This window comes from Megalobrama amblycephala, linkage group LG19, assembly GCF_018812025.1.
Source record: "Megalobrama amblycephala isolate DHTTF-2021 linkage group LG19, ASM1881202v1, whole genome shotgun sequence".
Taxonomy (NCBI): domain Eukaryota; kingdom Metazoa; phylum Chordata; class Actinopteri; order Cypriniformes; family Xenocyprididae; genus Megalobrama; species Megalobrama amblycephala.
In genome coordinates, this window is record NC_063062.1 from 4405111 (window position 1) to 4431525 (window position 26415).

The window sequence follows — 26415 nt, forward strand, 5'->3', positions numbered from 1 at the left end:
CTGACATTTGGACCTTCAACCCATTGGTAACTGTTGAAGTTCACTATATGGAGAAAAATCCTGGAATGTTTTCCTCACAAACCTTAATTTCATTTTGACTGAAAAAAGAAAGACATGAACATCTTGGATGACATGGGGGTGAGCAAATTATCAGGAAATTTTCATTCTGAAGTGAATTAACCCTTATAACCCTTATATTGGGTATACACACCCTGTATGAGAGACTGGGCTTCTTGGTTTTGGTTCTGCAGTAGTTTCTGGGACTGGACCTGGTTCTCCAACTGCAGCATCTGTTCTCTTGCTGCATCCAGGTATGACCTCAACTTTGGCACCTCCACCTGCAGACTCTTCAGCTCCGCCTGCAATCCATCCACTTCCTGTTTCAGACGAGCACGCTCTGAAAATAAATATATTTGGGGAAAGTGGTCAGACTTTAACTTTTTTTATTTGTTTGTCATCATTGTGGGGTACAATCTCATAATGTAGTGGAAGTGCTTTGTCCTGCAAGTATTTCTGAGATTAATTCAAATGCAAAACAGATTCTTCAGAAAAAAAAGAATAATGATAAAAACAAGATGCCCGAGCGTAGACTAATTTGACCTGCTGGAAAGACAATGAGTTCAGTGAGGTGCAGGGGAATCCAGTCAGCATGGTTCCCACCCTCTAAAGCAGACTGTATAATGACACAGTAAACAGGCCGTTTGAATGGATGCTGGTAGTTTCAGACTATTTGGGGCAGGGCTAAAGTACATGAACACAGTATAGACACGTAAGCCACTTTTAAAAACATTATTATTATTATTTTATTTATAAAGTATGGACACATAGGACACAATTAAAAAGTTATTTTATATATATATATATATATATATATATATATACACACATATATATATATATATATATCACATTTATATAATATAAAATTAATAATAATACACAATTAATTAATGCTTAAATATTAAATTAAATACTATATAATAATAATAATAATAATAATATAAAATCAAATTAATGCTATTATTTAAAAAAAAAAGTGCCTTCAATTGATCAAAAATTAATGTAAAGATATTTGTAATGTAACAAAAGATTTCTATAATTTTTTTTTTTTTTTTTTTTTTTTTTTTTTTAATGTACTTTTAAACTTTCATCAAAGAATCCTGGAAAAAGAAAATGCATCTGTCACACCTATGGACTTTTGTTATATTTGCATTTAGTTCTGTCACGTCTTCTTGTTCTGTTCATTTGCCCTCATTGTGTGTATCCTGATTAGTTAACTATCCACACCTGTTTCTGTTCTCCCTGATTACATTCTCCCTCATTAGCTCCCTTATATAATCTCCTTGTTCTATTCTGTGTTTGTCGGATCTCGTCTTTATGTGAAAGTTGTGTACCTGCCAATTGGTGTTGGATTAAAATAACCTGTTATCTGATCTTCTTCGTCTTGTTCACGTATTTATACACAACCAGTGTGACAGTATCACAAGAAAATTAAGCAGCACAACTGTTTTCAACCTTGATAATAATCAGAAAAGTTTCTTGAGCAGCAAATCAGCATATTAGAATGATTTCTGAAGGATCATGTGACACTGAAGACTGGAGTAATGATACTGAAAATTCAGCTTTGATCACAGGAATAAATTACATTTTACTGTAATTTTGAGTGTAATTTTAAAGTGTTTTAATACTTTTTGGGGCCCCTGTATCTTCAGATAAAAGTGATTCACGCCACATATAGTATGTATTTTAAGTATTTTCTTTTTTTTTTTCAATTGAGAAAATATTTTGTGTAAATCCTTTGATCCATCGATATAAAGTAAGATAAGACTGACACACATAGTAAATCAATAACCTAAAAAGGTCAAATTCATAACTCTGGAAAATCTCACAAGTGCTTTAGCATGGCATAACAAAAACAACAACAAAGCAAATTCTCTAATGGGTGAGAAAATACCAGAGAACTGTTAACAACAACAGCGGGCGCAGTAATTCATGTCAGCAACCCAGACCGATGAAGAGCTCGCACATAAACAGAGAGAGGCCAAGCCTCTGCCTGCTGATTGATGCACTTCAGGTCATGGGGTGGTTACCTTCAGCTCAGTTGCATTCGGTCCCAAACCTGCTGTCTCATGGACACACATGCACACACACATTCAAACACATTAAAACCCTACCTGTCTCTCTCAGCTGACTAAGCACCTGAACAGCAGCTGCTAGTGCTGACCCAGTGTGAGTTAGGGTTCAATGAACGCTTTGGATGAAACTCGTTAGCATACTAGTGTATAGTGTGTGTGTGTGTGTGCTCGCAATCTAAAGCCCTGCCCTGTGTGGGTGTCTGAACTTGCTTTTGGTTTTCCCAGGTTGTGTGAACTGCAGGGGCACGTCCGTACCAAAGACTACCAAATAAAACCTAAAACCTTGATTTTAAAAATGAAAGTATTTTATATACCTTTGTAATTTTAAATAAGTGTAACTAAAGCTCCAAGTCGTAACCAAATACTGTAGACTGGGATGGAGACCCAATGTAAATGTGTAAGATTTGGTCATTGATCAAGCTCTAATCTGAAGATTCAATGTCAGTGGTGTAGTATATGACGGGTGTAGTATGTGCACAAGTTAAGTCTTGTTGAAGTCTGACGCATTCGCTCTGGCACAAATCACCGAAGACGGCGTGTGCACCTCCGAGGCTATATTAGGTGCTCAGCTGCACTATTCTCTACAGACGACAGGCAGCAGTGTGGAGAAAATATCAGCTGAACCTGTAAGAAATAGCAGGGAAAAGAATTTGTTTGCTGCACTTTGCCTTTACCCTACGCAAAGTATTCATTCGACTATTTACAAATTTATTCACCCTCATGTCATTTCAAACCAGTATGCATTTCTTCTGTGGGACATAAAAGAAGACATTTTGAGAATTTTCTATTTTGGGTGAACTATCCCTTTAATTGTTCACTAGTATTTGCGAAAGGTGGACAAACCAACAAAAACACTCAACATCCAGAATAAATACTGTCCCTGCCTCAAATGGCACACTTCAGCCTGTCCCAAATGGAACTCTAAGCCTTCCTTCAAATGCACATTTTCGTGATGTAATGCCACTTTGACAGTAGGGGTGGAAGTCTATGGAGTCAAATTAATGCCTTAAAGTTTTGCACAAAAATAAAGTTTTGCAAAACAAAAAAAAAAAGAATTGAGCAATAAAAAAATGTTTTGCAAACAAAAATAATAAATTGCAAAATAAAATAACGTAGTGCAAAAATAAAAATATAATCAATTACAAAAATCAATGACAGCTGTAATCCTATTTTATCTTTGCCACATATTTTTCATGCTCAAACCTACTAAATCATTTGCAACACTCATTTTATTCTGCGTTTCAGTCAAGCGTGCGCTCACGATACCGGTTTTCCTTTGCTCTGCACTTTTCTGTGCGGCTCTCTTTATGGCACTGGTTTGACGTGGGGGTGGAGTCAAGAAACGGGGGCACGCCCCCGCGAAACACGTCATCGGCAGGAGACGCAGATCGCAACAGAACAGATCAAGCATAGAGACAGAGCGCATTTATTATAATCTGAAAACCACGCTCACCGGGGGGAAAACAATCCAACCGTCTCCATTGACTTTGTATTGCGTGAGGCTGCCCTCTTGTCTTTTCTGACTTATTACAAACAACAACAATGCCTAAAAGCTGCTGTGTGACAAGGTGTACAGGCTGTGAGACAGAGCGCAACGGGTCTGTAAGAAATGCATTGGAGGGGGTCGTAATCGGCGACAACATATGCTAAACAAACCAACAAAAACAAACCATTCACTATTTTTAACCATGTCAAAGAATTATTTCATCTGTCGCGATTACGTTCCCCTCCAATGCATTTCGCGGGGGCGTGCCCCCGTTTCTTGACTCCACCCCCACGTCAAACCAGTGCCATAAAGAGAACCGCACAGAAAAGTGCAGCGCAAAGAAAAACCGTGAGCGCACGCTTGACTGAAACGCAGAATAAAATGAGCGTTGCAAATGATTTAGTAGGTTTGAGCATGAAAAATATGTGGCAAAGATAAAATAGGATTACAGCTGTCATTGATTTTTGTAATTGATTATATTTTTATTTTTGCACTACTTTATTTTATTTTGCAATTTATTATTTTTGTTTGCAAAACTTATTTTTTTTTCCGCTCAATACTTTATTTTTCCTTTGCAATTCTTTATTTTTGTTTGCAAAACATTTTTTTATTGCTCAATTCTTTTTTTTTGTTTTGCAAAACTTTATTTTTGTGCAAAACATTAAGGCATTAATTTGACTCCATAGAAGTCAGCTGTGGAGATCACAGGCTTGGCAAAAATGCACATTGAGGGCGCATATCGGCCGCCAAGGTGTTGTCACAAGCACCTTTTTTGAAATCCAGATATTTGGAATAGGGCCTAAATGCGCACTTTAGGGCAGGGGTGTCCAAACTTGGTCCTGGAGGGCCACTGTCCTGCAGAGATTAGCTCTAACTTGCTTCAACATACCTGCCTGGAAGTTTCTAGTATGCTTATTAAGACCTTGATTAGCTGGTTCAGGTGTGTTTAATCCTAAACTCTGCAAGACAGTGGCTCTCCAGGAGCAGAATTGGACAACCCTGATATAGGGAGTCCCATATGTCATTTTAGGTTTCAGAAGGGTGTTCGTGAGTTACCCCTTTTACACCAAGGCAGTTTGCAGTGGTTCGTAAGTAGCACAAAAACACTGCTGGTCTAGAAGTAAAAACCGCTTGCGTCAGGGGCTGGGGGTGGGGTTACCGTGACCGACAAGAAAACTTGTGACCACCATTTTTGAAATAGCAGCTAAACGAGCTAATAGTAGCTCAATTGCAATCTCCATCTATACCAATTACGGCAAGCTGCACGAATGCGTTGGATTTGCCGTGTTTGGATGCCAATGTAAGTTCGCAAAGCCATGAGCATCAATAGTAACGCAACGTCTGCCATTGTTGATGGAAGGCTTTTTTGAGATGCATCGGCACTGTGCGGAGCGATCGACATGTGACATCAGAGTGCTGCAAGAGCGTTTGGAGAGCATACAACTCTTGTACTGCATACAACGCTTTTGGATTGCTCTTGCGGTGCTTTAACGTCATGCGCCAAACGGTCAGTGCGGCTCGGATACATCTCGAACAAGCCTGGTGTGTTTGAGTTTTGATGCTGCCGTGCTAGTGTTGCTGTGAAAGATGAGACGCATACAGTGATGTAAGACCTGGCTCTGTGGTGGCTCTCTAGCCCGTGGAAAGGCAAACCGGCTCATAGAAGGCTCGACAGTCGAACCAACTCCGAACCGGCAATAGCACTGGCTTTGAACTATAGCACCCAGTTCATGTTGGTGGAAAAGGGTTATTGAGCATACAACTCTTGTACTGCATACAACGCTTTTGGATTGCTCTTGCGGTGCTTTAACGTCATGCGCCGAACGGTCAGTGCGGCTCGGATACATCTCGAACAAGCCTGGTGTGTTTGAGTTTTGATGCTGCCGTGCTAGTGTTGCTGTGAAAGATGAGACGCGTACAGTGATGTAAGACCTGGCTCTGTGGTGGCTCTCTAGCCCGTGGAAAGGCAAACCGGCTCATAGAAGGCTCAACAGTCGAACCAACTCCGAACCGGCAATAGCACTGGCTTTGAACTATAGCACCCAGTTCATGTTGGTGGAAAAGGGTTATTTGTGGCCAATATGTGCCCTTGATGTGCACTTTTGCCAAGTCTGCAAGCCCAGAGCTCTGCAGCTGACTTCTACCCGACAGTCAAAGCAGCATTACGTCACAAAACTGTGGGCTTGGAGGAAGGTCGCGAGGGCTTAGGGTTCCATTTGGGACAGAATTGTGTCTTAGGCTCTGAATTTTTTAACTTTTTTTTTTCATCTTAGAGCCTCAGAATGTTGATTTTTAACTTGTAGGTAAAAACCTGGTTCATTTGTATAGTTTATTTTTACTTTAAAGGGTTATTTCACCCAAAAATGAAAATTCTGTCATTAGTTACTCATTTCTTTCGAAACCCGCAAGACTTCATCTTCGGAACACAAATTAAGTTCTTTTTAATGAAATCTGAGAGCTTTCTGTCGACAATCCATGCAACTATCATTTTCAAGTATTCCTGATCAAATATTAATCTCCAACTTGCTCGTGTATTTTGTTGATGCGAGAGCAGACGTTGTTACATGTATGCATGTTAGAGATTAATATTTTGTAAATATAGTGGTAAATTATGTTTTTTGCACAAACAATGCATTTGTGTCACTTCATAAAATTGAGGTTAAACCACTGGAGTCACATGGATTACTTTAATGACGTCTTTACTAACTTTCTGGGGCTTGAAAGTGGTAGTTGTGCAGACTGTCACTGGAGGGACAGAAATCTCTCAGATTTCATTATAAAGATCTTCATTTGTGTTCCGAAGATGAAGTCTTACAGGTTTGGAATGACAAGAGGATGAGTAATTAGTGACAGTACTTTCATTTTTGGGTGAACTAACCCTTTAGGTATGACCAAATCTACTCCTTTAGCATGGAGCTTTAGCAGCAAAACAACACATAGCACAACCTTAACTTTTCTATTCATCCTTTTTCTAATTTTCTTCCTCTGTCATATTTTTATCCTGCCTTTATATACCTTTCTGCTCTCATCTTGTCTCCCCCTCATGTCTCATAACCGTGGAAAGCAGACAGACAGGTAGCAGCGCATAATTGTTGCATCCACACCCATATCGGTTTGGCCCTTACCCACTCACACATTTCTGCACATAAACAAGCAGTCTTTTTGAGCAGAGCAGAACCTACATGCACACAAACAGCCAAATATAACATCCTAGAAGTGTTTTCAGTTGAACTGACATGAGAAGTGTAACATACACATATTTAAAAAAAAAAAAAATGCAAGTGTTAGGCGTACATGCTGAAATACAGGTAGAGGGAGGCAGAAAAAACTAAGCCTAAACACTCCTTAGGCTACTGTAAACAAAATACCTGTCTGTTGGTTCAAAGGATTCTAGCCTTTTGTACTCATTCACCTCTCAATGACACACACACGCACGCACTTGCAGGAATTTGGCAGCTTTATGGAACGTGCAACAGGCAGAAGGAAGGCGGTTCCAAACGTTTGTGGGGAGGAGGAACACACCTCACGGGGTGAACGAGAGGTTAACTCACCCTACGGCACCTGAATCATCTGCTAACCAAAACTATGTTGAGCGACACACAAGTATGCCTGTGCTAGCATCAGTGCATGAAGCGATTTGCATGTCAATGTATAAACTGAACAAACGCCTTCAAACATGCAAACGATCTTTTAACATATATGCACAGACATGCCTGTCGAAATACTGACACTTTTGCCCTCACTTTAACTAGAGTATTCTCTCTTAAGGTGTATTCACATTAGCAACATTTCGGTGCAATTTTGCAGGCCAAAAAAGGTCCAATATCCATTTTCCGTTCACTAGTAATTGTCCATAAGTAAAAGCTGAACAAACCATCAAAAGAACTCAACAACCAGAATCACGACTGTTTGTCAAAATTGTGTCTCATGCTTTAAAAGTTTGTATTATATTATATTTTTCAGGTTTGCTGGGCTCCAGTGTGAATGAAAAGTGGACCAAGATTAAACTTGGATGAAAACAGAAATAATTTAACTTTTAAAATATTATTTTTACAGCATTAAGGAAAATAATAAGGGCCTTAAACTGTGAAATTGCATACAGTGAGAGATGTGTTAAAGGATTCATTGAAAATTGCACCAAGCTTTACTCACCCTCAAGCCATCATAGGTGTATATGACTGTAACAAAGTTCGTAAATAAGGAGGGAAGAGGACAGGGTCGGCGGGTGACTACTGGCTGTTTATTAATCAGCAAAATAATAATAACAAAACAGTGCAAACAGGCACAAAACCATCAACATAACGTCACTTCACTCCAGCAGCAGACAGACATCCAGGAGTGGGGGAAAACAGCCAGTAGTCCTTCTCTCTCTCCCAGGCTCCTGTTTCTCCTGGCATTAAATACTCTCTCCACGCCAATTACTGAAACAAGAGACAGGTGTTTACTATTTGCGTCTAATCCACTCAGACACCGCGTGTCTCCTCCCTCTCTCTCCCGCTGCAGACTCCACTGAACCACGCCCCCCCTGCCACATACCCCCACCGCCCGACTCAGGCCGGGGAGCCGTCCGGCCTGCAGCCCCCCCCCCATTTCTGGAGAGGAAATCGGCCACAGCCATCTGAACACCCGGCCTGTGGACCACCTTGAATTTAAAAGGCTGTAAAGCTAGATACCAACGGGTGATCCGCGCGTTGGTATCCTTCATGCGGTGGAGCCACTGCAGAGGAGCGTGGTCCGAACAGAGGGTGAATTCCCGTCCCAGAAGATAATAGCGGAGGGTGAGGACAGCCCACCTGATGGCCAAACACTCCTTCTCCACGGCGCTGTACTTAGTCTCTCTCTTAGAGAGCTTACGACTAATGTACAGCACCGGCCGTTCCTCACCCTCTATCTCCTGGGACAGGACAGCACCCAGCCCCCTGTCCGACGCGTCCGTCTGCAACAAAAAAGGGAGAGAGAAATCAGGAGAGTGAAGCAACGGCCCGCCACACAGAGCAGCCTTCACTTGGGTAAAGGCCTGCTGACACAGCTCCGTCCACTGGACCGTATCTGGTGCCTCCTTTTTAGTAAGATCAGTCAAGGGGCTGGTGAGGTCCGAATAATTAGGCACAAACCTTCTATAATATCCCGCCAGCCCCAAGAACTGTCTCACCTCCTTTTTGGTCTTAGGGCGCGGACAGGTCGCAACTGCTGCCGTCTTATCAATTTGGGGACGCACCTGTCCATGCCCCAAGTGAAAGCCCAGATACTTTACTTCCACGCGCCCAATTGCACACTTCTTCGGGTTGGCCGTGAGCCCGGCTCCCCTCAGCGACTTTAAGACCGCCCTCAAATGCTGCATATGCCGCTGCCAGTCATTACTAAATATGATGATATCATCAAGATAGGCAGCCGCATATGCAGCATGGGGCCGTAACACCCTGTCCATCAGTCGCTGAAAGGTAGCCGGTGCCCCGAACAGCCCGAACGGAAGTGTAACAAATTGGTGTAATCCAAACGGCGTCGTGAAAGCTGTTTTTTCTCGGGATAATGGAGACAAGGGGATCTGCCAATAACCCTTTGTTAAGTCCAGTGTCGAATAAAAACGAGCCGTACCAAGCCGGTCAAGCAATTCGTCAACCCGTGGCATTGGATATGCATCGAATTTCGACACAGCATTCACCTTGCGATAATCCACACAGAACCGAACCGAGCCGTCCGTCTTAGGAACCAAAACTATCGGGCTTGCCCAGTTACTGTTGGATTCTTCTATTACCCCCATTTCAAGCATCGCACCTAATTCTTCCTGAACTACTTTTTTCTTGTGTTCAGGCAAGCGATACGGCCGGCTGCGAACCACCACGCCCGGCTCTGTCTCGATATGGTGCTGAATGAGGTTTGTACGGCCAGGTAGGGGAGAAAACACGTCAGCAAACTCTGCCTGTAATTTGGTTAAATCAATGAGCTGGGAGGGCGAGAGGTGATCTCCCCCTGGGGCCAGTGCAAAAGATTGTTTTTTTTATATTCGCCTCTGGCCCAAGATCATCCTCCCCGCTAATCACCGTCGCCAGCATCACTGATTCTCCCTCATTCCATTTTTTCAGGAGATTGAGGTGATAAATTTGACGTGCTCCTCTCCTATCTGAGCGTATTACCTCATAATCGAGCTCACCAACTTGCCGTGTGACCTCAAACGGTCCTTGCCACTTTGCAAGTAATTTTGAACTTGACGTTGGGAGTAATACAAGCACTTTATCTCCCGGTGCAAATTTACGTAAATTGGTCCCCCTGTTATACAGCCGGCTCTGTTTGTCCTGGGCCTGTAACAAATTCTCCATAGACAGCCGCCCCAAAGTGTGGAGTTTTGTTCTCAGGTCCAGCACATACTGAATTTCGTTTTTAGATTGAGAAGGTCCTTCCTCCCAAGCCCCTCTTATGACGTCTAACACCCCTCTGGGCTGACGACCATAGAGAAGCTCGAAGGGGGAAAACCCCGTGGAGGCTTGCGGGACCTCTCGCACAGCGAACAACAGGGGTTCCAACCATTTGTCCCAATTTTTGGCGTCTTCTTGAACGAATTTACGAATCATTGTTTTAAGCGTGCGATTAAAACGTTCGACCAGCCCGTCCGTTTGTGGGTGAAAGACGCTGGTCCGAATCGATTTAATGCCCAATAATTCGTAAAGTTCGCGTAACGTCCGTGACATAAACGCCGTGCCCTGATCAGTGAGGATTTCCTTAGGAATCCCCACTCGGGAGATCAAAGAAAACAGTGCGTCAGCAACACTCTTAGCGGAAATGTTGCGGAGAGCCACTGCTTCTGGATATCGTGTTGCATAATCCACAATGACCAATGCAAAACGATGTCCTCTTGCTGATCGCTCTAATGGCCCGATGAGGTCCATGCCAATTCTTTCGAAGGGGACCTGCATTAATGGGAGGGGGCGCAAAGGCGCTTTTGGGGTGGCCGGTGGGTTTACCAACTGACATTCACGACAAGCCGCGCACCACCTGCGCACATTCTCGTGAATGCCCGGCCAAAAAAATCGGGTCATGAGGCGATTTAGTGTCGTTCCCTGTCCTAAATGACCAGCCATTGGATTAGAATGAGCCGCTTGAAAAAGCATTTCCCTGCGGCTCCTAGGAACTAATAACTGGGTTGTATCCTCTTTTGTCTGAGCGTCTTGGGTCACTCGATACAACCTATTTTTTATGATTGCAAAATATGGATAGGTAAGCGGTTGTCCAGGATGGAGAGGCTGACCGTCGATGGTACTGACCTGTTCAAACGCGCGTTTCAGCGTCTCATCCTGAGACTGCTCCAGGGGAAAATCATCGCGCTCCGAGAAAATAAGTCTCTCGATTTCGCTCTGTTCCCCTGAGGCAGTACTCAGTGGTCCCGGTTCAGTCTCTCCCGCCTGCACACTCGCGTTCCCCTCCGGTGCATTTTTTCCCCAAGAAGCATCCGTACATAAAGCCCCCAATAATTCTGTAAACGCTGGCCAATTCGTTCCCAAAATTAGCGGATGCTGGAGGTGCGAATTAACTGCCACCTCAACACTATGCTTTTGACCCCTGAATTGAATAATGACTGGCACAATAGGATACTCTACCACATCCCCGTGCACACACCGCACCTTAACCACGCGGCTATTATCCAATGCCCCGGATTGTATCAGATTTTGATGGATCGAGGTCTGGTTACATCCTGAATCCACCAATGCCTGATAGGTACCCCCCTCGATACTCACAGGTATTTGGTACCATCCAGCTTGACCGGGGGCAGCCTGCGGGACATCCGGGACCCGGACCATTGTTCCCACCTCCATCACAGGACACCTGTCCACAAAATGGCCCGGGTCCCCGCAACGCCAGCAGGCCGGCCCAGACCTCCCCGCCGCTCCAGTGGCAGAGAGTGGATCAGACGGCTGGCGTGGAGAGAGCGGAGACACAGGAGCCGTGTCCAACCCGGCTGGTGCCAGTCCCGCCCCCCTGGGCGGGACTCTGGGAGTTGAATGGGGAATGTGACCATTCCCGCCCCGCCCCCGGGGCGGGACTCGAGGAGGGCCGGGTGGACGAGACCTAGGTAAAGGGACAGGGCGAGAGAGAGAAGGAGATGGGAAAGAGGGAGAGAGAGAGACTGATGGCAGGGGTTCGCCGACCCCGGGGCACGCCACCATGTGATCCTCCGCGAGTTGGATAGCCGACTCCAGCGACGTGGGGCGGTGGCACTGGACCCACTCGGCCGTTCTCCTCGGAAGCCGAGTGATAAACTGCTCCAGTACCACTCGGTCGATGATCTCCTCCACGTCACTTCCGTCGGCCAGCAACCATTTGCGGCAGGAGTCCCGGAGCTGTTGGGCCATCACGAAGGGCCGGCCGGACTCGCCCAGCTCCAGGGAACGGAACCGCTGGCGATGTTGTTCAGGACTCCGGCCGACCCGCTGGATGATGGCCCTCTTGAGGTCGTTGTAGTCCAGGAGGCTCCGCACCGGAAGCTGCTGTGCCGCGACCTGGGACTCCCCGGAGAGCAAGGGGACCAGGCGCATCGGCCACTGGTCCCGCGGCCATCCAGATATTTCGGCCGAGGTCTCAAAGAGATCAAGGAATGCCTCCGGGTCGTCCTCAGGCCCCATCTTATTGAGTGGAATATGGACGGGCACAGCATGTTGATCCGTGGCTTCCGGCCGAACCTCCCGGTCCATCCAGCTCCGGAACCTCTCGCGGTCTTCCTGCTGGGCTTGGAGGACGGCCTGGAACCGCCGCTCCTGATCTTGACGTAAGTCCAGCAGGGCCTGGTGTTGATCATGTTGCATGACCGCGAGGGATGTAATAAGTTCCGCAAATGGCGCGGCGGAGGACTCGGGCCTGGCGGCGGCATCCATCTTCCCTCCCGGGTTTCGGCACCAGTGTAACAAAGTTCGTAAATAAGGAGGGAAGAGGACAGGGTCGGCGGGTGACTACTGGCTGTTTATTAATCAGCAAAATAATAATAACAAAACAGTGCAAACAGGCACAAAACCATCAACATAACGTCACTTCACTCCAGCAGCAGACAGACATCCAGGAGTGGGGGAAAACAGCCAGTAGTCCTTCTCTCTCTCCCAGGCTCCTGTTTCTCCTGGCATTAAATACTCTCTCCACGCCAATTACTGAAACAAGAGACAGGTGTTTACTATTTGCGTCTAATCCACTCAGACACCGCGTGTCTCCTCCCTCTCTCTCCCGCTGCAGACTCCACTGAACCACGCCCCCCCTGCCACAATGACTTTCTTCTTGGAGTTATATTAATAAATATTCTGACGCCTCCAAGCTTTATAATGGCAGTGAATAGAACCAACAAGTATGAAGCTCAAGAAAGTGCATCCATCCATCATAAACGTACTCCACACGGCTCCAGGGGGTTAATAAAGGCCTTCTGAAGTGAAGAGATGCGTTTGTGTAAGAAAAATATCCATATTTAACAAGTTATAAAGTAAAATATCTAGCTTCCACCAGACTGTCTTCCATATTTAACTTTTTCATAAGTTGAATAGGGAAGGCGTCGGATGTAGTGTAAGCATTTTGAAATGCGAGAGTTTTACACTCTCTTCGTAAGTTGAATACGGAAGGCAGTCTGGCATCACTTCACTTCAGAAGGCCTTTAGTAACCCCTCTGATCCGTGTGGAGTACGTTTATAATGGATGGATGCAATTTCTTGAGCTTCAAACTCATTGGTCCTTTTCACTGACATTACATAGCTTAGATGTGTCAGGATATTTATTAACACATCTCAGACTGTGTTCATCAGAAAGAAGACAGTCATATACACCTAGGATGGCTTGAGGGTGAGTAAAGCTTGGGCTAATTTCATTTGAAAGTGAACTAATCCTTTAATGGGTCAAAAATGTGTGTTTTTTCTGAGTCGCATACATTTTTTCAATAGACCCCGAGTGTAACTGGTTTCTATAACTGATCAAACGCCTTATAAAAATGCCACAAAATAAGCCTCAAAAGTTATTAAAGATGCAACAGTGTTCATATATATTTTCGTTGCGAAGGGCTGTGCTTTTTTGTGCATTAAATATATCATATGTTACAAGATAAATATCAAGATCTTATAAAAGTATTTTTTTGCAATCATATCTTGAATTTTGTGGGCATTTGAATTAATTTTGGTGACAATGCCTTGTTGATTTCTGATCTGGCACTACAGTGACAAAATAAATGAAATTAGAAATAAGTTATTGATTGCATTTAAAGCAGGAAGTTTTACATCCAATCAAATGGTGTAATGATGTTAACAAAGAAATCAGACAATGCAATGGCAAGTTAGTGATTTCCCCTTGGTTGTGGTCTTGACCAGTCTTGAAATAAAATCCAAAGTCCTTTTAGTCTGAGACCAAGACAAGACCGAGACCTTCAAAAAATTGTCTTTTTTTTTCTCACCAAGTTTTTTCAGAACAACATCTCAGTCTGGTGAGAATTACATAAAACAAAACTAGATTGCTCACATTTCAATCAACAAAGCTGAAACAGCCAACGCAGCGATGCATCATGCATTCAAACAGTTAACACATTCCTGCGTGTGACACGTCGCAGTGGCTTCAAGCGCTTTGTTTTTCCTGCACATCTAAAATAAAAGTAGATTATTTATGAGTACCACGTGGAGTGAACTATGAATTGTATTCAGTATGTAAATTTTACTTGCATCAAAAGCAGCTTGTCATGGAAAAAGATTTTTAAAATGCATCAAAACTGAACTCAGCCACTCGGAATGATTTAAATGTCTAATTAAAACACATTAATACAAAATTTGTTTTAATACTACATTTTTAACTAATACATTTCTCAAGAAGTGCTTGAAACTGCTCTGACAGATTGGTTACATTACTGACACCATGCTCAAGCCGGAACGCTGAATCCAGTGTCAAAACAAGCCATTCTGAAGGATATCCTTCATAAAATGAGCAGAATAATATTGTTTTGATTTTCACTGTGTCTTTTTTGTTCCTTCTTTTTAGTGCAGTGAATAAAAATGTGATGTTCTGATCAGCGTGGCTGTGCCAGCTCACAGTTTGAAGATAAAAATTCCTATGTGCATCCAGAACACGGTTCCTGCACAATTTTCATTTCAAAGTTCCATACTTTTCCACACTCAAATTTCCAAACTGAAGAATGAGTAGATTTTTGAGACCTTATTTAACATAAATGGTTGATACTGCATTATTTTTGTCATTATATATAATCTGTAATCTTTTTATTTTCTCTTTTTTTTCCATTGGTTTTCTCGAAGATACAAATTTCTAAACTGTGGATGCATGTTTCTACAGCAGCCCTAAATGGACAAACACTTTACAGAGCGTGTTTCATCACTATGTTGTAGTTCTCCAAAATCGTTTGTGTTTTTAGAGGCAGCTTGCATCATCACTATATTGAATACGCACAAAGAAGAAGTAGTTGTAATACTCATCTGGTTTATTAGAAGCAGAGACCGTTCTTTGTAAGAAGTAAGAGGAAACCTCATTGCTTGACTGGCTAACGTACTCTCTGCAGTCTCAGACGACAACATCTTTGACTTGTGTGAGCCAGATGGCCACCGTAGCTTCTCTATTTTGCTTCAAAAGGGAACGGTGAGCTGCCGTTGGCTGCAGTTCGCAACCTCACCACTAGATGCAGCTAAAATTTACACACTGCACCTTTAAATAATGGTTTGTGTTTTTTTTTTTTTAAATCTATCACGTCATTATGTGTAGTGAGTTCAGAACTTCAGAGCATCAATGCTCTCTGGTTTTAACGGTGCATTGTGGGACTTTTTAGGGAGTGAACGTTTCAGTGCACTGGAGGGATTTTGCGATTGAGACGGCCCTTAAAATGGCTGACTGCCTAATCAGTGCCCCTGACTACTGAACTGGGGAGCTGATTGAGACACACCCCATCCCTGTGTCCGAAATCACCCCCTATACCCTTAAATAGGGCAATATTTGAGGGAACAGCCATTTTTAGTGTTGTCCAAAACCTTAGTGGACATTATCGAGTGCACTTTTAGTGCAACCTTAGTGCAATAACGAGTGTACAACTGATGTATGCTCAATGGCTAGAGAATACCCATAATGCACTGTGAGAGTCGCACGCCAAATTCATTCCCACGTATCGCCAGAAAATGGCGCCTACAGCTGAATCATCTATCCGTTCATTCATTAATTTTACAAACCGCTCATCCGCAGCATACACCGTATTGTAATTCAGGCATAAATTAATTTTTAATTGAATATTAAATTGTTTATACATAATTTCCATGACAGAATTCAAGATAAATCATTCATCTTACTACTTCAGCTGCCAGTTTGCTTAGTTTCAAATGATTATTAAACAGCAAGCACAAATTATGCAAAAGCGGTCCGAATTCACTCACTCGTTTTCAGTCACTTCTTTAAGTGAACTGTATTAGTGAACTAATGTAGAGAATAGTGAATAAAGGAATGATTTCGTATTCAGCCCATGTCTACATGCCTAAATGCTGCCATGTGTTTGGCTGATTAGATATTTGCGTTAACAAGGAGTTGAACAGGTGTACCTAATAAAGTGGCCGGTGAGTGTATTCATTAATTTTTCCTAAAAGGCTTTACTATCCTCATGAGCTTAATAAATTTCAGCCCCACAAGACTACCAACACCACACACGGTACTGTGCGGCACATACAGTCCTGCCATCCACTGACACTCTCCTCTCTTCCAGCTCCGATAGCAAATGTCTCATATCCTCTATTATCATTATACTGCAATTATCTCAGCACAGCGGGAACAGTGTGCCCTACATCTCATAGTCACCAACACGCACCCACAGGCCGAGGGAGAGTGTGTTCTATTTTAATTTCAGACCATGACAAGATATATTGTGATTGTCATCCTCGGTGTGTAGGAGTGTGCTCTGATTCTGATCTGCCTGCATCTGCTCAGAACACGTGTGTAAAAGACATGCACAAACATACACGTCCTATAAGTTGTAACAGATGTACAAATCACAGGAGCAAATGTTTTCTGAAGAAGAGTTCACAGGACACGAGCAGTGGTTGTCTTGTGCGTGTGTGTTTCATTACCTGCGTCAGCACTGATGCAACTCTGCTGTATCGGTGCTTTGCTGTTATCCCAGGTCTCCAGGAAGTGAGTTAACTGGCTCTTAACAGTCGTCATCTCCCCACGAGACGACTGCAGCAGGGCCAGAGCCTCCCTGAGACGCCACTGCTGCTGCACAAACCTCGATCTGATACACACACACAAAGAAAATAATTTAGTACTGAAGAATACTACATATCTTCACTACACTGCTTTAGTGCAAGAGAGCAATACTGGCTCGGGAAAATGGCAATATGGCAATAAAATGGCGAGAAGGAAAGAGAAAAGACAAGTAGAGAAGAAAAGTGACTACATGAGATGTTTGGGTTCATTTTGAAAAGAGGAAAGAGGCTAGACAAGAAGAAAAGAGACTACATTAAATGTTTGAGTTGATTTTGAAGAGAAGCGATGAGAAGAAACGATGAGAAAAGACGAGTTGAAACATTTGAGTTCTATTTGAAGAGAAGAGACAAGACGAGATGATGAAAAATTGAGAAGAAACATTCAATGCTGATGAGAAAAGAAGAGATGAAACATTTTAGTTCATCTTAAAGAGAATGAGAAGAAAAGAGAAAAGATTAGAAGAGACTACATGAAATGTTTGAGGTTATTTTGAAGAGAAAAGACAAGACGAGGCAACTAGAGAAGACTACATGAAATGTTAGTTAATTTTAATGAGAAGAGATTAGATGAAAAGAGAGAAGAAAATACATTAAAGGCCCCGATATGGTTCAAGCGAAATCGAAGAACAAACCGGTGTGACATAATTTCAAACAAAATCAGGCTAAAATGAAGTTCATTTGCAGTTTGTTTTGCGAGTTTGAAAAAAGTTCCAGAAAAGTTCGCTCTGGTAGGTAAACACCTTCATACTACCATTGGTTCCCTTTCAGTCGGTCACGTTCGACGTACGTCAGTAGTGACCGACGAATCGGGATATCGCTAGAGAGCCCTATCAGCTTCGAGTGAACTAAAACAAGCCAATGGAATTGGCGTGCGATATTTGCATAATGCGCACCGCCTCCGACAGGTGTATATAAATAGGAAGCAGATGCAATCGCACTCTGTCTTTCGCTTCGGAGCCAACAGTTGGTGTCCAGCTTCAGACTTCACAAGAGTGAAACTAAACAGCCTTGGAGATTCAGCGTCTGTTTGTGTTGGCGTTAAGGCACAACAGCGAGGTCGCGAGCTTCCCAGGGAGCCTGAGCTTAAGCTCTCAACTGCTGTTTTAACAGCAACTGAATTCCCATATAAAACGCAGTTGTCTGTTGCGATTTGGGCTGGTTCCTCCCGGTGTGTTCGGGGAGTGGTGTACCTGAACACATCGCGTCACTCCCTGTGTGCTTCAGCACGAGAGAGCTGACTCTTCCCCTTCTAAAAGAGCTTCACAGACAGACACTGCGTCTTTTTCAAGACGTCATTCTGTCTGTGCGTTTCTGGAGGCGGTCGTTTCCTATCCTCACTGACGGCCACAATCACTTTCTCTCATGTCTGCTTAGCGTGCTGAGACTGTGTTTGTGGGTGGTTCATATTCTCTTATGAGAATATGCCCACGTCGGCGCGTTGTTTGTCTCGCCTTTCTCGTAAGGGCTTGAGCGTTCAGCGCGCCGTGTGCCGTCAAGCTGACAGCGCGTGTTGCCATGGCAACCCTGCGCGTCGTCTGGCGCTCTAGATGCACGGTCGAGACTCGAGCGCCTTTAATGAGGTGGAGTCCCCTCACTTATTCCCCGATCTAGTTTATTTTTCTGAATAAGAAAAATACTACTTTGGTTAATAAGCCTGGGTGACCAGAGGATGACAGTGGGGCTATACCCGCCGAGCCATTCTCCGTGGGCCCCCCACTCCTCTAGTGCATCGCAAACATGTTGTGACTATGTCCGTGGGTGGTTCATGTTTAATAAAACATGGCCACGTCGGCGCCCAGTGCGCCGTGTGTCGTCCAGTTGGACGGCCACGTTCACTGTCCAACATGGCTGGTAGCTTCTGCTTGGATTGCTGGTCCTTCTCATGAGGGACCTAGCGTCTTAGTCGGAGCTCCAGCAGAGGATCAGATGTCGACTGCTACATTAGGGAGAGTATTGTTGGGCTCTGAAAATGAAGATGAAGCTGAGCGTCCCACAGTCGTGATGTGCTCATGCTGAATCAGATTCAGACTTGACAACCATGCTTTCCCGGGCCCCTGGGGGCGTTGTGTGACGCGCACTCGCCTTGCCCCGCCCCCTGTGCCCGGACGTGCATGGAAAAACTTGGCAGTTTTGTAGCCTCTTTGGTGTTAAATATGGAACGCCAAGGGGGCCATAATCTGCATTACAAGTTTTTTCTCTCTCACTACCCTTTAGGGTGGGGTCGCAGTGCTACGGGCACACCACCTCTGCCCTGCATGGGTCTTGGCCCCCGGCAAGTCCGTGGTAGGCCAAAGCGCTCATTGCATGTGGGTAGTTCTGAGTCAGGGTTGAGCTATGCATGATGCAGGTCATAGCGCAGGCCTCTGGCCAGACAATGTCCACCATGGTGGTCCGGAAACACCCCTGGCTAGTCTTGCTGGGATGTGTCATCGTCAAGTACACTTTCTCGATGTGCTCATCTCACAAGCTGGCCTAAAACCCAGCCCGCTCTCCCCGCAGCCAACCCAGTTGGTTAGCAGGAGGCGGTCCTGGGGATATGGTGACCTGAAGCTGAAGTAAACAGTTCTTTCCCCGGAGGAGGGCCGGGTGGAGATTTCTGGTCTGTTCCGCCGCTGGCTCTCCGGAGTCCAGCGGTACCCACGAATAGAACTGTTATCTGATCCTCCAGGTCCCAAGAGGGTGTGGCTGGTAGTGTGCAAGGCCCCCCCTTGCCACTCTCAGCCCTCTCTCACTTCACCAGCAGGTTCCAGTGTGGTGGTTCAGGCCGCACCCCATGTGCCGTCTCCCATTCACACTGCTACCTCGCAGAGTCTGACCACACTCCGGGCCGCTCCCATGCCGTCCGAGTCGGGTCCCCGTACTCTGCTTGCGGCTGTCAGCGTGCGAGGCCCTGCCTTGTCACGCGCAGCCCCCCCTCACATCGCCAGCAGGTGGCAGTGTGATGGTGCAGGCCGCGCCCCGTGCGCCGTCTCCCATACGCACTGCTGCCTCGCAGAGTCTGACCACACTCCGGGCCGCTCCCATGCCGTCCGAGTCGGGTCCCCGTACTCTGCCTCGCTGCCCCACCCCCGGTGCGTCTGTGGTGCCTTTGGTCCCGCTGGCTCGGTGTCTGGAAGCGTGGATAGCGCTCCCCAGCCTGTCCAGCTGGCTCATTCGTACCATCAGACTCGGCTATGCGATTCAGTTCGCCCGGCGTCCCCCGGTTTTCAGGGGTGTCCACTACACTCAGGTGTCACTGGACAACGCACCTGTTCTCCGGGCGGAGATTGCTGTCCTCCTGGCGAAGGATGCAATCGAGCCGGTCCCTCCAGCCGATATGAAGTCGGGGTTTTACAGCCCCCTACTTCATTGTACCAAAAAGGGCGGTGGGCTATGGCCAATCCTGGATCTGTGCGTCTTGAACCAGTACCTTTACAAGTTGCCGTTCAAGATGTGCAGAAGCGCGTTTTCAAATGCGTCCGTCCCCGGGATTGGTTTGCAGCGATCGACCTGAAGGACGCATACTTTCATGTCTCGATTCTGCCTCGCCACAGACCCTTTCTACGGTTTGCGTTCGAGGGTCGAGCATATCAGTACAAAGTCCTACCCTTCGGGCTGGCCCTGTCGCCCCGTGTCTTCACGAAGGTTGCGGAGGCGGCCATTGTTCCCCTCAAGGAACAAGGCGTTCGTATTCTCAACTACCTCGACGACTGGTTGATCCTGGCCAGCTCGCGAGCGCAGTTGTGCGAACACAGGGATATGGTTTTAGCTCACCTCAGCCGGTTGGGGCTTCGGGTCAACTGGGACAAGAGCAACTCTCCCCCGGGCAGAGGATCTCTTGTCTCGGTCTCGAGCTAGACTCGGTAGCCCGAACTGCGCGCCTCACCGAGGAACGCGTCCAGTCGGTGTTGACCTGCCTGAGCACGCTCAAGCGCAGGACAGCGGCCCCACTGAAAGTATTTCAGAGGCTCCTGGGGCATATGGCATCTGCAGCCGCGGTAACGCCGCTCGGATTGCTCCATATGAGGCCGCTTCAACACTGGCTCCGCGGCCGGGTCCCGAGATGGGCATGGCAGCGCGGCATGCTCCGTGTCCCCGTGACACCGAGCTGCCGTCGCACCCTCATCCGGTGGTCGGATCCTTCGTTCCTGCGGGCCGGAGTACCCCTCGAACAAGTGTCCAGGCATGCTGTGGTCTCCACAGACGCCTCTGCCACGGGATGGGGGGCCACGTACAACGGGCATGCAGTGTCGGGTCTTTGGACGGGGCCTCAGCTGCATTGGCATATCAATTGCCTGGAGTTGCTAGCAGTACGTCTTGCACTGGGCCGCTTCAAGGAGCTGCTGTCAGACAAGCACGTACTGGTCCGCTCGGACAGCACTGCGGCCGTTGCGTACATCAACCATCAAGGTGGTCTACGCTCCCGTCGCATGTCGCAACTCGCCCGCCATCTCTTGTTGTGGAGTCAGAAGCATCTGAGGTCCCTTCAGGCCACTCATGTCCCAGGTGTGCTCAACCGTGCAGCCGACGAGCTGTCACGGCAGCCTCCACTAGACTCTCTCGGCGTAAGCTCGCCCCCTTCACCGTCCAATTGGTGCGACGGGTGGCTAGAGCTTGCACTGGGCACTGGAAGGGGTTTCGTAACTGTGGCGCTTTATTTGGGATCCCAATTCGTCGGTCACTACTGACGTACGTCGAACGTGACCGACTGAAAGGGAACGTCTCGGTTACGTATGTAACCCTCGTTCCCTGAAGGAGGGAACGGAGACGTACGTCCCGTCGCCACAGTTTCTGTACCCTCGCTGTTGTGCGGACACCTGTTGTCTCCTCAGCGAAAAACAGAGTGCGATTGCATCTGCTTCCTATTTATATACACCTGTCGGAGGCGGTGCACATTATGCAAATATCGCACGCCAATTCCATTGGCTTGTTTTAGTTCACTCGAAGCTGATAGGGCTCTCTAGCGATATCCCGATTCGTCGGTCACTACTGACGTACGTCTCCGTTCCCTCCTTCAGGGAACGAGGGTTACATACGTAACCGAGACGTTTGTGGCGATTATGTAAAAGGTAGGTGTGGCTCTGAGGCCCTGCCTTCTTTAGGCGGGAACACACCAAGCCGATGAACTAGTGACGATGAAAGCAGACTCGTGGTTGGCTCACGTCGGCAGTGTCTGTGTCCAAAATTGGCCTGACACACCAAACCAATGCTAGACAGCCGACGGCCAAGTAGCACGTCAGTTCTGCGCCTGCGTGAGATGAAATGCCTTTCCGAACAAGCAGGTGGCAGTATCTGAACAGCTAATCAGAATGATCAGATGGCCCGATGGACCGACGAGCTCTGACACAATTCAACATTTCGAATCGGCCGCAAAAAAGGCGACGAGGACCAACTTCAGCCAACGGTGTGGAACACACTGAGAAAACTTAGTCGGCCGACGAACAAAAACTGCCAGATGGCCGACCGTCAGCTTGGTGTGTTCCTGCCTTTAGATGTCGAAATCTTCCAGTTCATTTCTTCTGTTCAGTCCATCTAGGTCAGACGTCTGCGAGTAAAAACATGGACACACCGGATTCCCACTTCATTGTAGAACATTTTTAATTCTAATTGCTTAACACTTATGCGGTGTCCAAAATCGAATACTTCTCTACTATATAGTATATGAAAAACAGTACATCAACAGATTAGTATGTCCGAATTCATAGTATTCGAAAAACAGTATGTGAAAAGTCCCCGAATGACCTACTACTTCCGGCGAGATTCTGAAGTGCGAATTCGATGGATACTTTACTATCCCATGAGGCCATGGGAGAAGATTTATGAATGGAGGTGAATCGACGTAACTGACGCCAATAGGTCACGTGATAATGACAACATGGCAGATGTAGTATGTCCAGATTTCATTCATACTACATAGAACGTACTTTTTTAAAGGTTGCGAAGTAAGTTTAAATTCAAATGTACTACCTACTCAGACAGTACGCAATTTTGGAAGCAGCTTTACGCTTTTTATGTTTAACTCTTTCCCCACCAAACATGGAATATGTTATTTGTGAGAAAACACTTCCGGCTTTCCGTGTTTTCACTGTTATACGCTAGGGGGCGCTATAAAAAAATCTTTTGAAAGAGTACTTAATTTCCTGATCAAAGCACATGCAAAAAAGCTGCAGAAACAAGCAATATCATATGTAATCATATGCATATGTAAAACAACACGATCACTAACATTAAACAGCGTGTAAATCAAAACTGCCTATTGTTAATGAATGAAATGTTGACCCAGGATGAGCTACAGGACTGTGCAAGCATTAGGGGTGTTGATGGACTCGATGTACTCCGTCTGTGTTTTGATCATCGTTCTGAATCAATCCAGATGTAGCCTTTGACAAAAATGTGATTTTCTCAGCTTTTTGCTCAAAATGTTACTATATGAAACTTACCCATATTCAAGTGTTGATTAAAAAAGAATGCATAAAGCTTGAATAAAACAGTTTTTTGTTGTTTAAAAGCAGAGAAAGAAAAAGAACGAAGAACAAAAAAGAACTTCACTGTGAGTTTATCGGGGCCTTGAATAATTTAGTTCATTTTGAAGAGAAAAGAGATAAGACGAGATGAGAATAGAAGCAAAGAGACAAGAAAAATCAAGAACATGCTGAAATCTCTGACATTTTATTGCACACTTTTGTATCTTTGCCAGTCTGAGCACATTCATTAAATATTCAATCTCAATTGTATTCTGAAGAAACAACTGAGATGATAAAGAGATCTGTCTTTAATACAGGAATTAACCAGCACACTCATTACTGATTAAAATAAAATCAATGTTGAAATCACAGTTGATTCTGAATCAACCAGGTTTGATCCATTAAAGTCAAGTCCTTGAACACAAAACTCTATAAGCCTAGATAAATAAAGTTTACACTTTATGTGTGGGTGGGATATTTGTACTCCTGTTAGTTTTAAGCTATGTCTCATTTGTTATGAGTTCACATTTTTATATAATCCTTGAGTAAGTTGAAGGTAAACACATTTGGTAAGCAGCTGTTTATTCAGTACACGCTAGTGTTGTGATGAACAGGATTAGATGAACATGCTCCTGCTGGACCTTCATTTACAACTCCATTCATTTTCTATGGGACAGTCTGTGTCTCTTTGGGTTTGGCCTCATGTAGTTTCTGGCTGGGTGTCAGCACCATCAGTGTTTAGTTGGGTGATTCATTGAGGTTTGTAGATTTGAAGTACTGTGTCAGTTCGGCTGCACTGCTGTCCTACATCACACCCCTCTCATCCCCACCAGCATTACATCATCATCATAAGACAGCGGCAGATAAGCCAGAAGTCTCACTGTGAATAAACAGGACGCCAACTCCACACACACACGTATGAAATCTCTTCAGCGACCACACACCAACCATATGTGTATCCATCCCCCCATCTCAGTCTGTCACCACATAAACAAACATACACAAGCACACACTCATCCACTTGACTAGGAGTCATGGAAACGGGTAAACATGGCAGTGTTAGGGTGAGACATGGAGACAGACAGACAGTAAAAGAGGCAGAGAAAGAGAGAGAGCAAAACAGTGGGAATCAGAGAATCATGGGAATTAATTTTTCATAACAAGGGAATAACACAGGGTAAGAAAAATGGCTATTGTCAGAGGAAAGGAAAATAGAATTACAGTAAAAAGGCAAAATGAGAAAGTCGAGACAGGTAAGGATTGGAATGAGGCAAGAAGAGACAAGACAAGAAGACAGGAGACTAGAAGAGGAGATGAAAAGAGAGGTGAGGAAACGAGACGATGGGATGAAATAAGAGGTAAAAGATTAAATGTAAGAAAAAGAGATGGTATGAGAAGAGATGAGAAATAAAGAGGAAATGAAACAAGACAAGACAGGACACTAGAAGAGGAGTTGAAACAAGAGGAGAGGAAAAGAGAGGAGAAGGAAGAATAGGACGAAGAAAAAACGAGATGCAAGGAAAAGAGATGTTATGAGAAAAGATGAGAAAATAAGAGGAAATAAAAAAAGAAGAGAGGTGAGATGGGAGAAGAAAGAGATAAAAGAAGTGATTAAACAAGAAGAGATGAGGTGAGATAATGACACAAGACCAGAGATAAGGTGAAAGACGAGACCAAAAACGAGACGAGACCAGAGACGAGACCAGACCAGAGGCGAGACAAGACCGGAGAAAAGATGAGACCAGATACGAGATGAGAGAAGAGGCCAGGCCAGACCAGACCAGAGACGAGATGAGAGAAGAGACCAGACCAGAGATGAGACGAAGTGAGAGAAGAGTTCAGACCAGAGACGAGACCAGACCAGACCAGACCAGACATGGAGAAGAGAAGAGATGAGAATAGAGACAAGACTAGAGACGAGACGAGGTGAGAGAAGAGTTCAGACCAGAGACGAGACGAGACGAGACCAGGCCAGGCCTGACTAGACCAGACCAGACCAGACATGAGACGAGACGAGACAAGAGAAGAGATGAGACCAGAGACGAGACGAGATGAGAGAAGAGACCAGACCAGAGACGAGACGAGTCCAAGCCAGACCAGAGACGAAACGAGGTGAGAGAAGAGTTCAGACCAGAGACGAGACGAGACGAGACGAGACCAGGCCAGACCTGACTAGACCAGACCAGACCAGACCAGACCAGACATGAGACAAGACGAGACAAGAGAAGAGATGAGACCAGAGACAAGATGAGAAAAGAGACCAGACCAGAGATGAGACGAGACGAGAGAAGAGACCAGACCAGAGATGAGACGAGACGAGAGAAGAGACCAGACCAGAGACGAGACGAGTCCAAGCCAGACCAGAGATGAGATGAGAGAAGAGACCAGACCAGAGACCAGACCAGAGACGAGACGAGACCAGGCCAGGCCTGACTAGACCAGACCAGACATGAGATGAGACGAGACAAGAGAAGAGACGAGACGAGACCAGAGACGAGATGAGAAAAGAGACAAGACCAGAGACGAGACGAGATGGGAGAGGAGACCAGACCAGAGACGACACGAGTCCAAACCAGACCAGAGACGAGATGAAAGAAGAGACCAGACCAGAGATGAGACAAGACGAGACCAGTCGAGATCAGACCAGATCAAACACAAGACGAGAGAAGAGACAAGACAAGACCAAACCAGACCAGTGACAAGACCAGACCAGAGACGAGACGAAAGAAGAGATGAAATGAGACCAGAGACGAGACAAGACCAAACCAGATCAGAGACAAGACGAGACCAGAGACCAGACCAGAGATGAGAAGAGACAAGAACCTCACCAATAAACCTGATTGATCAGCACTACCAACAGCTGTGTGCCTTTCCTGGAAGCACATCTGGCTTTGTCAGTTAAACTGGACTGCAGTGCAATGACTGACCCCATTCAGATTGACCCTTCATGCTTTTTGTCTTTTTTCTGTCTTTGTTCCCCATTCCTTTCCTCTCTTTAGTTCTCATTTCGCTCTCAGGGTTTGAAGTGTTTCTGGAGTGTGTCTGGACAGCACATGGGTCTGTTTTTGATGTGTGCGTCTGGCCAGCTGCTAACCCGCCTTTCCCCTGCTTCTCAGCATTCTCAGCCTGTCCGGTTTCAGATCCATGACTTCATC

The 26415-nt window shown here is 45.5% G+C and overlaps 2 protein-coding genes across 7 annotated transcripts in view; both read right to left on the reverse strand.

Moving 5' to 3' along the window:
• LOC125253906 (trichohyalin-like) overlaps nt 1-26415 on the reverse strand; it is a 119410-nt gene that overhangs the window by 83168 nt on the left and 9827 nt on the right. For 5 of the 6 annotated variants that reach the window (XR_007181566.1, XM_048168163.1, XM_048168159.1 and 2 more), the window contains exons 2-3: nt 16680-16843; nt 212-397 (exon numbers count right to left, since the gene is read on the reverse strand). Coding sequence is in view for 5 of the 6 variants with exons in the window: in XM_048168163.1 (XP_048024120.1) it covers nt 212-397; nt 16680-16843 (350 nt within the window). In the remaining variant the exon portion in view is untranslated. The remainder of the gene's footprint in view (nt 1-211; nt 398-16679; nt 16844-26415) is intronic. The other variant, XM_048168161.1, reaches the window with a different exon arrangement.
• On the reverse strand, nt 7843-12551 carry LOC125253907. Its single transcript, XM_048168164.1, has 2 exons — nt 11352-12551; nt 7843-8042 (listed from the first exon to the last, which is right to left on the reverse strand). The coding sequence occupies exons 1-2, from the start codon at nt 12483-12485 to the stop codon at nt 8040-8042; spliced, it is 1137 nt and encodes a 378-aa protein (XP_048024121.1). The 5' UTR covers nt 12486-12551; the 3' UTR covers nt 7843-8039.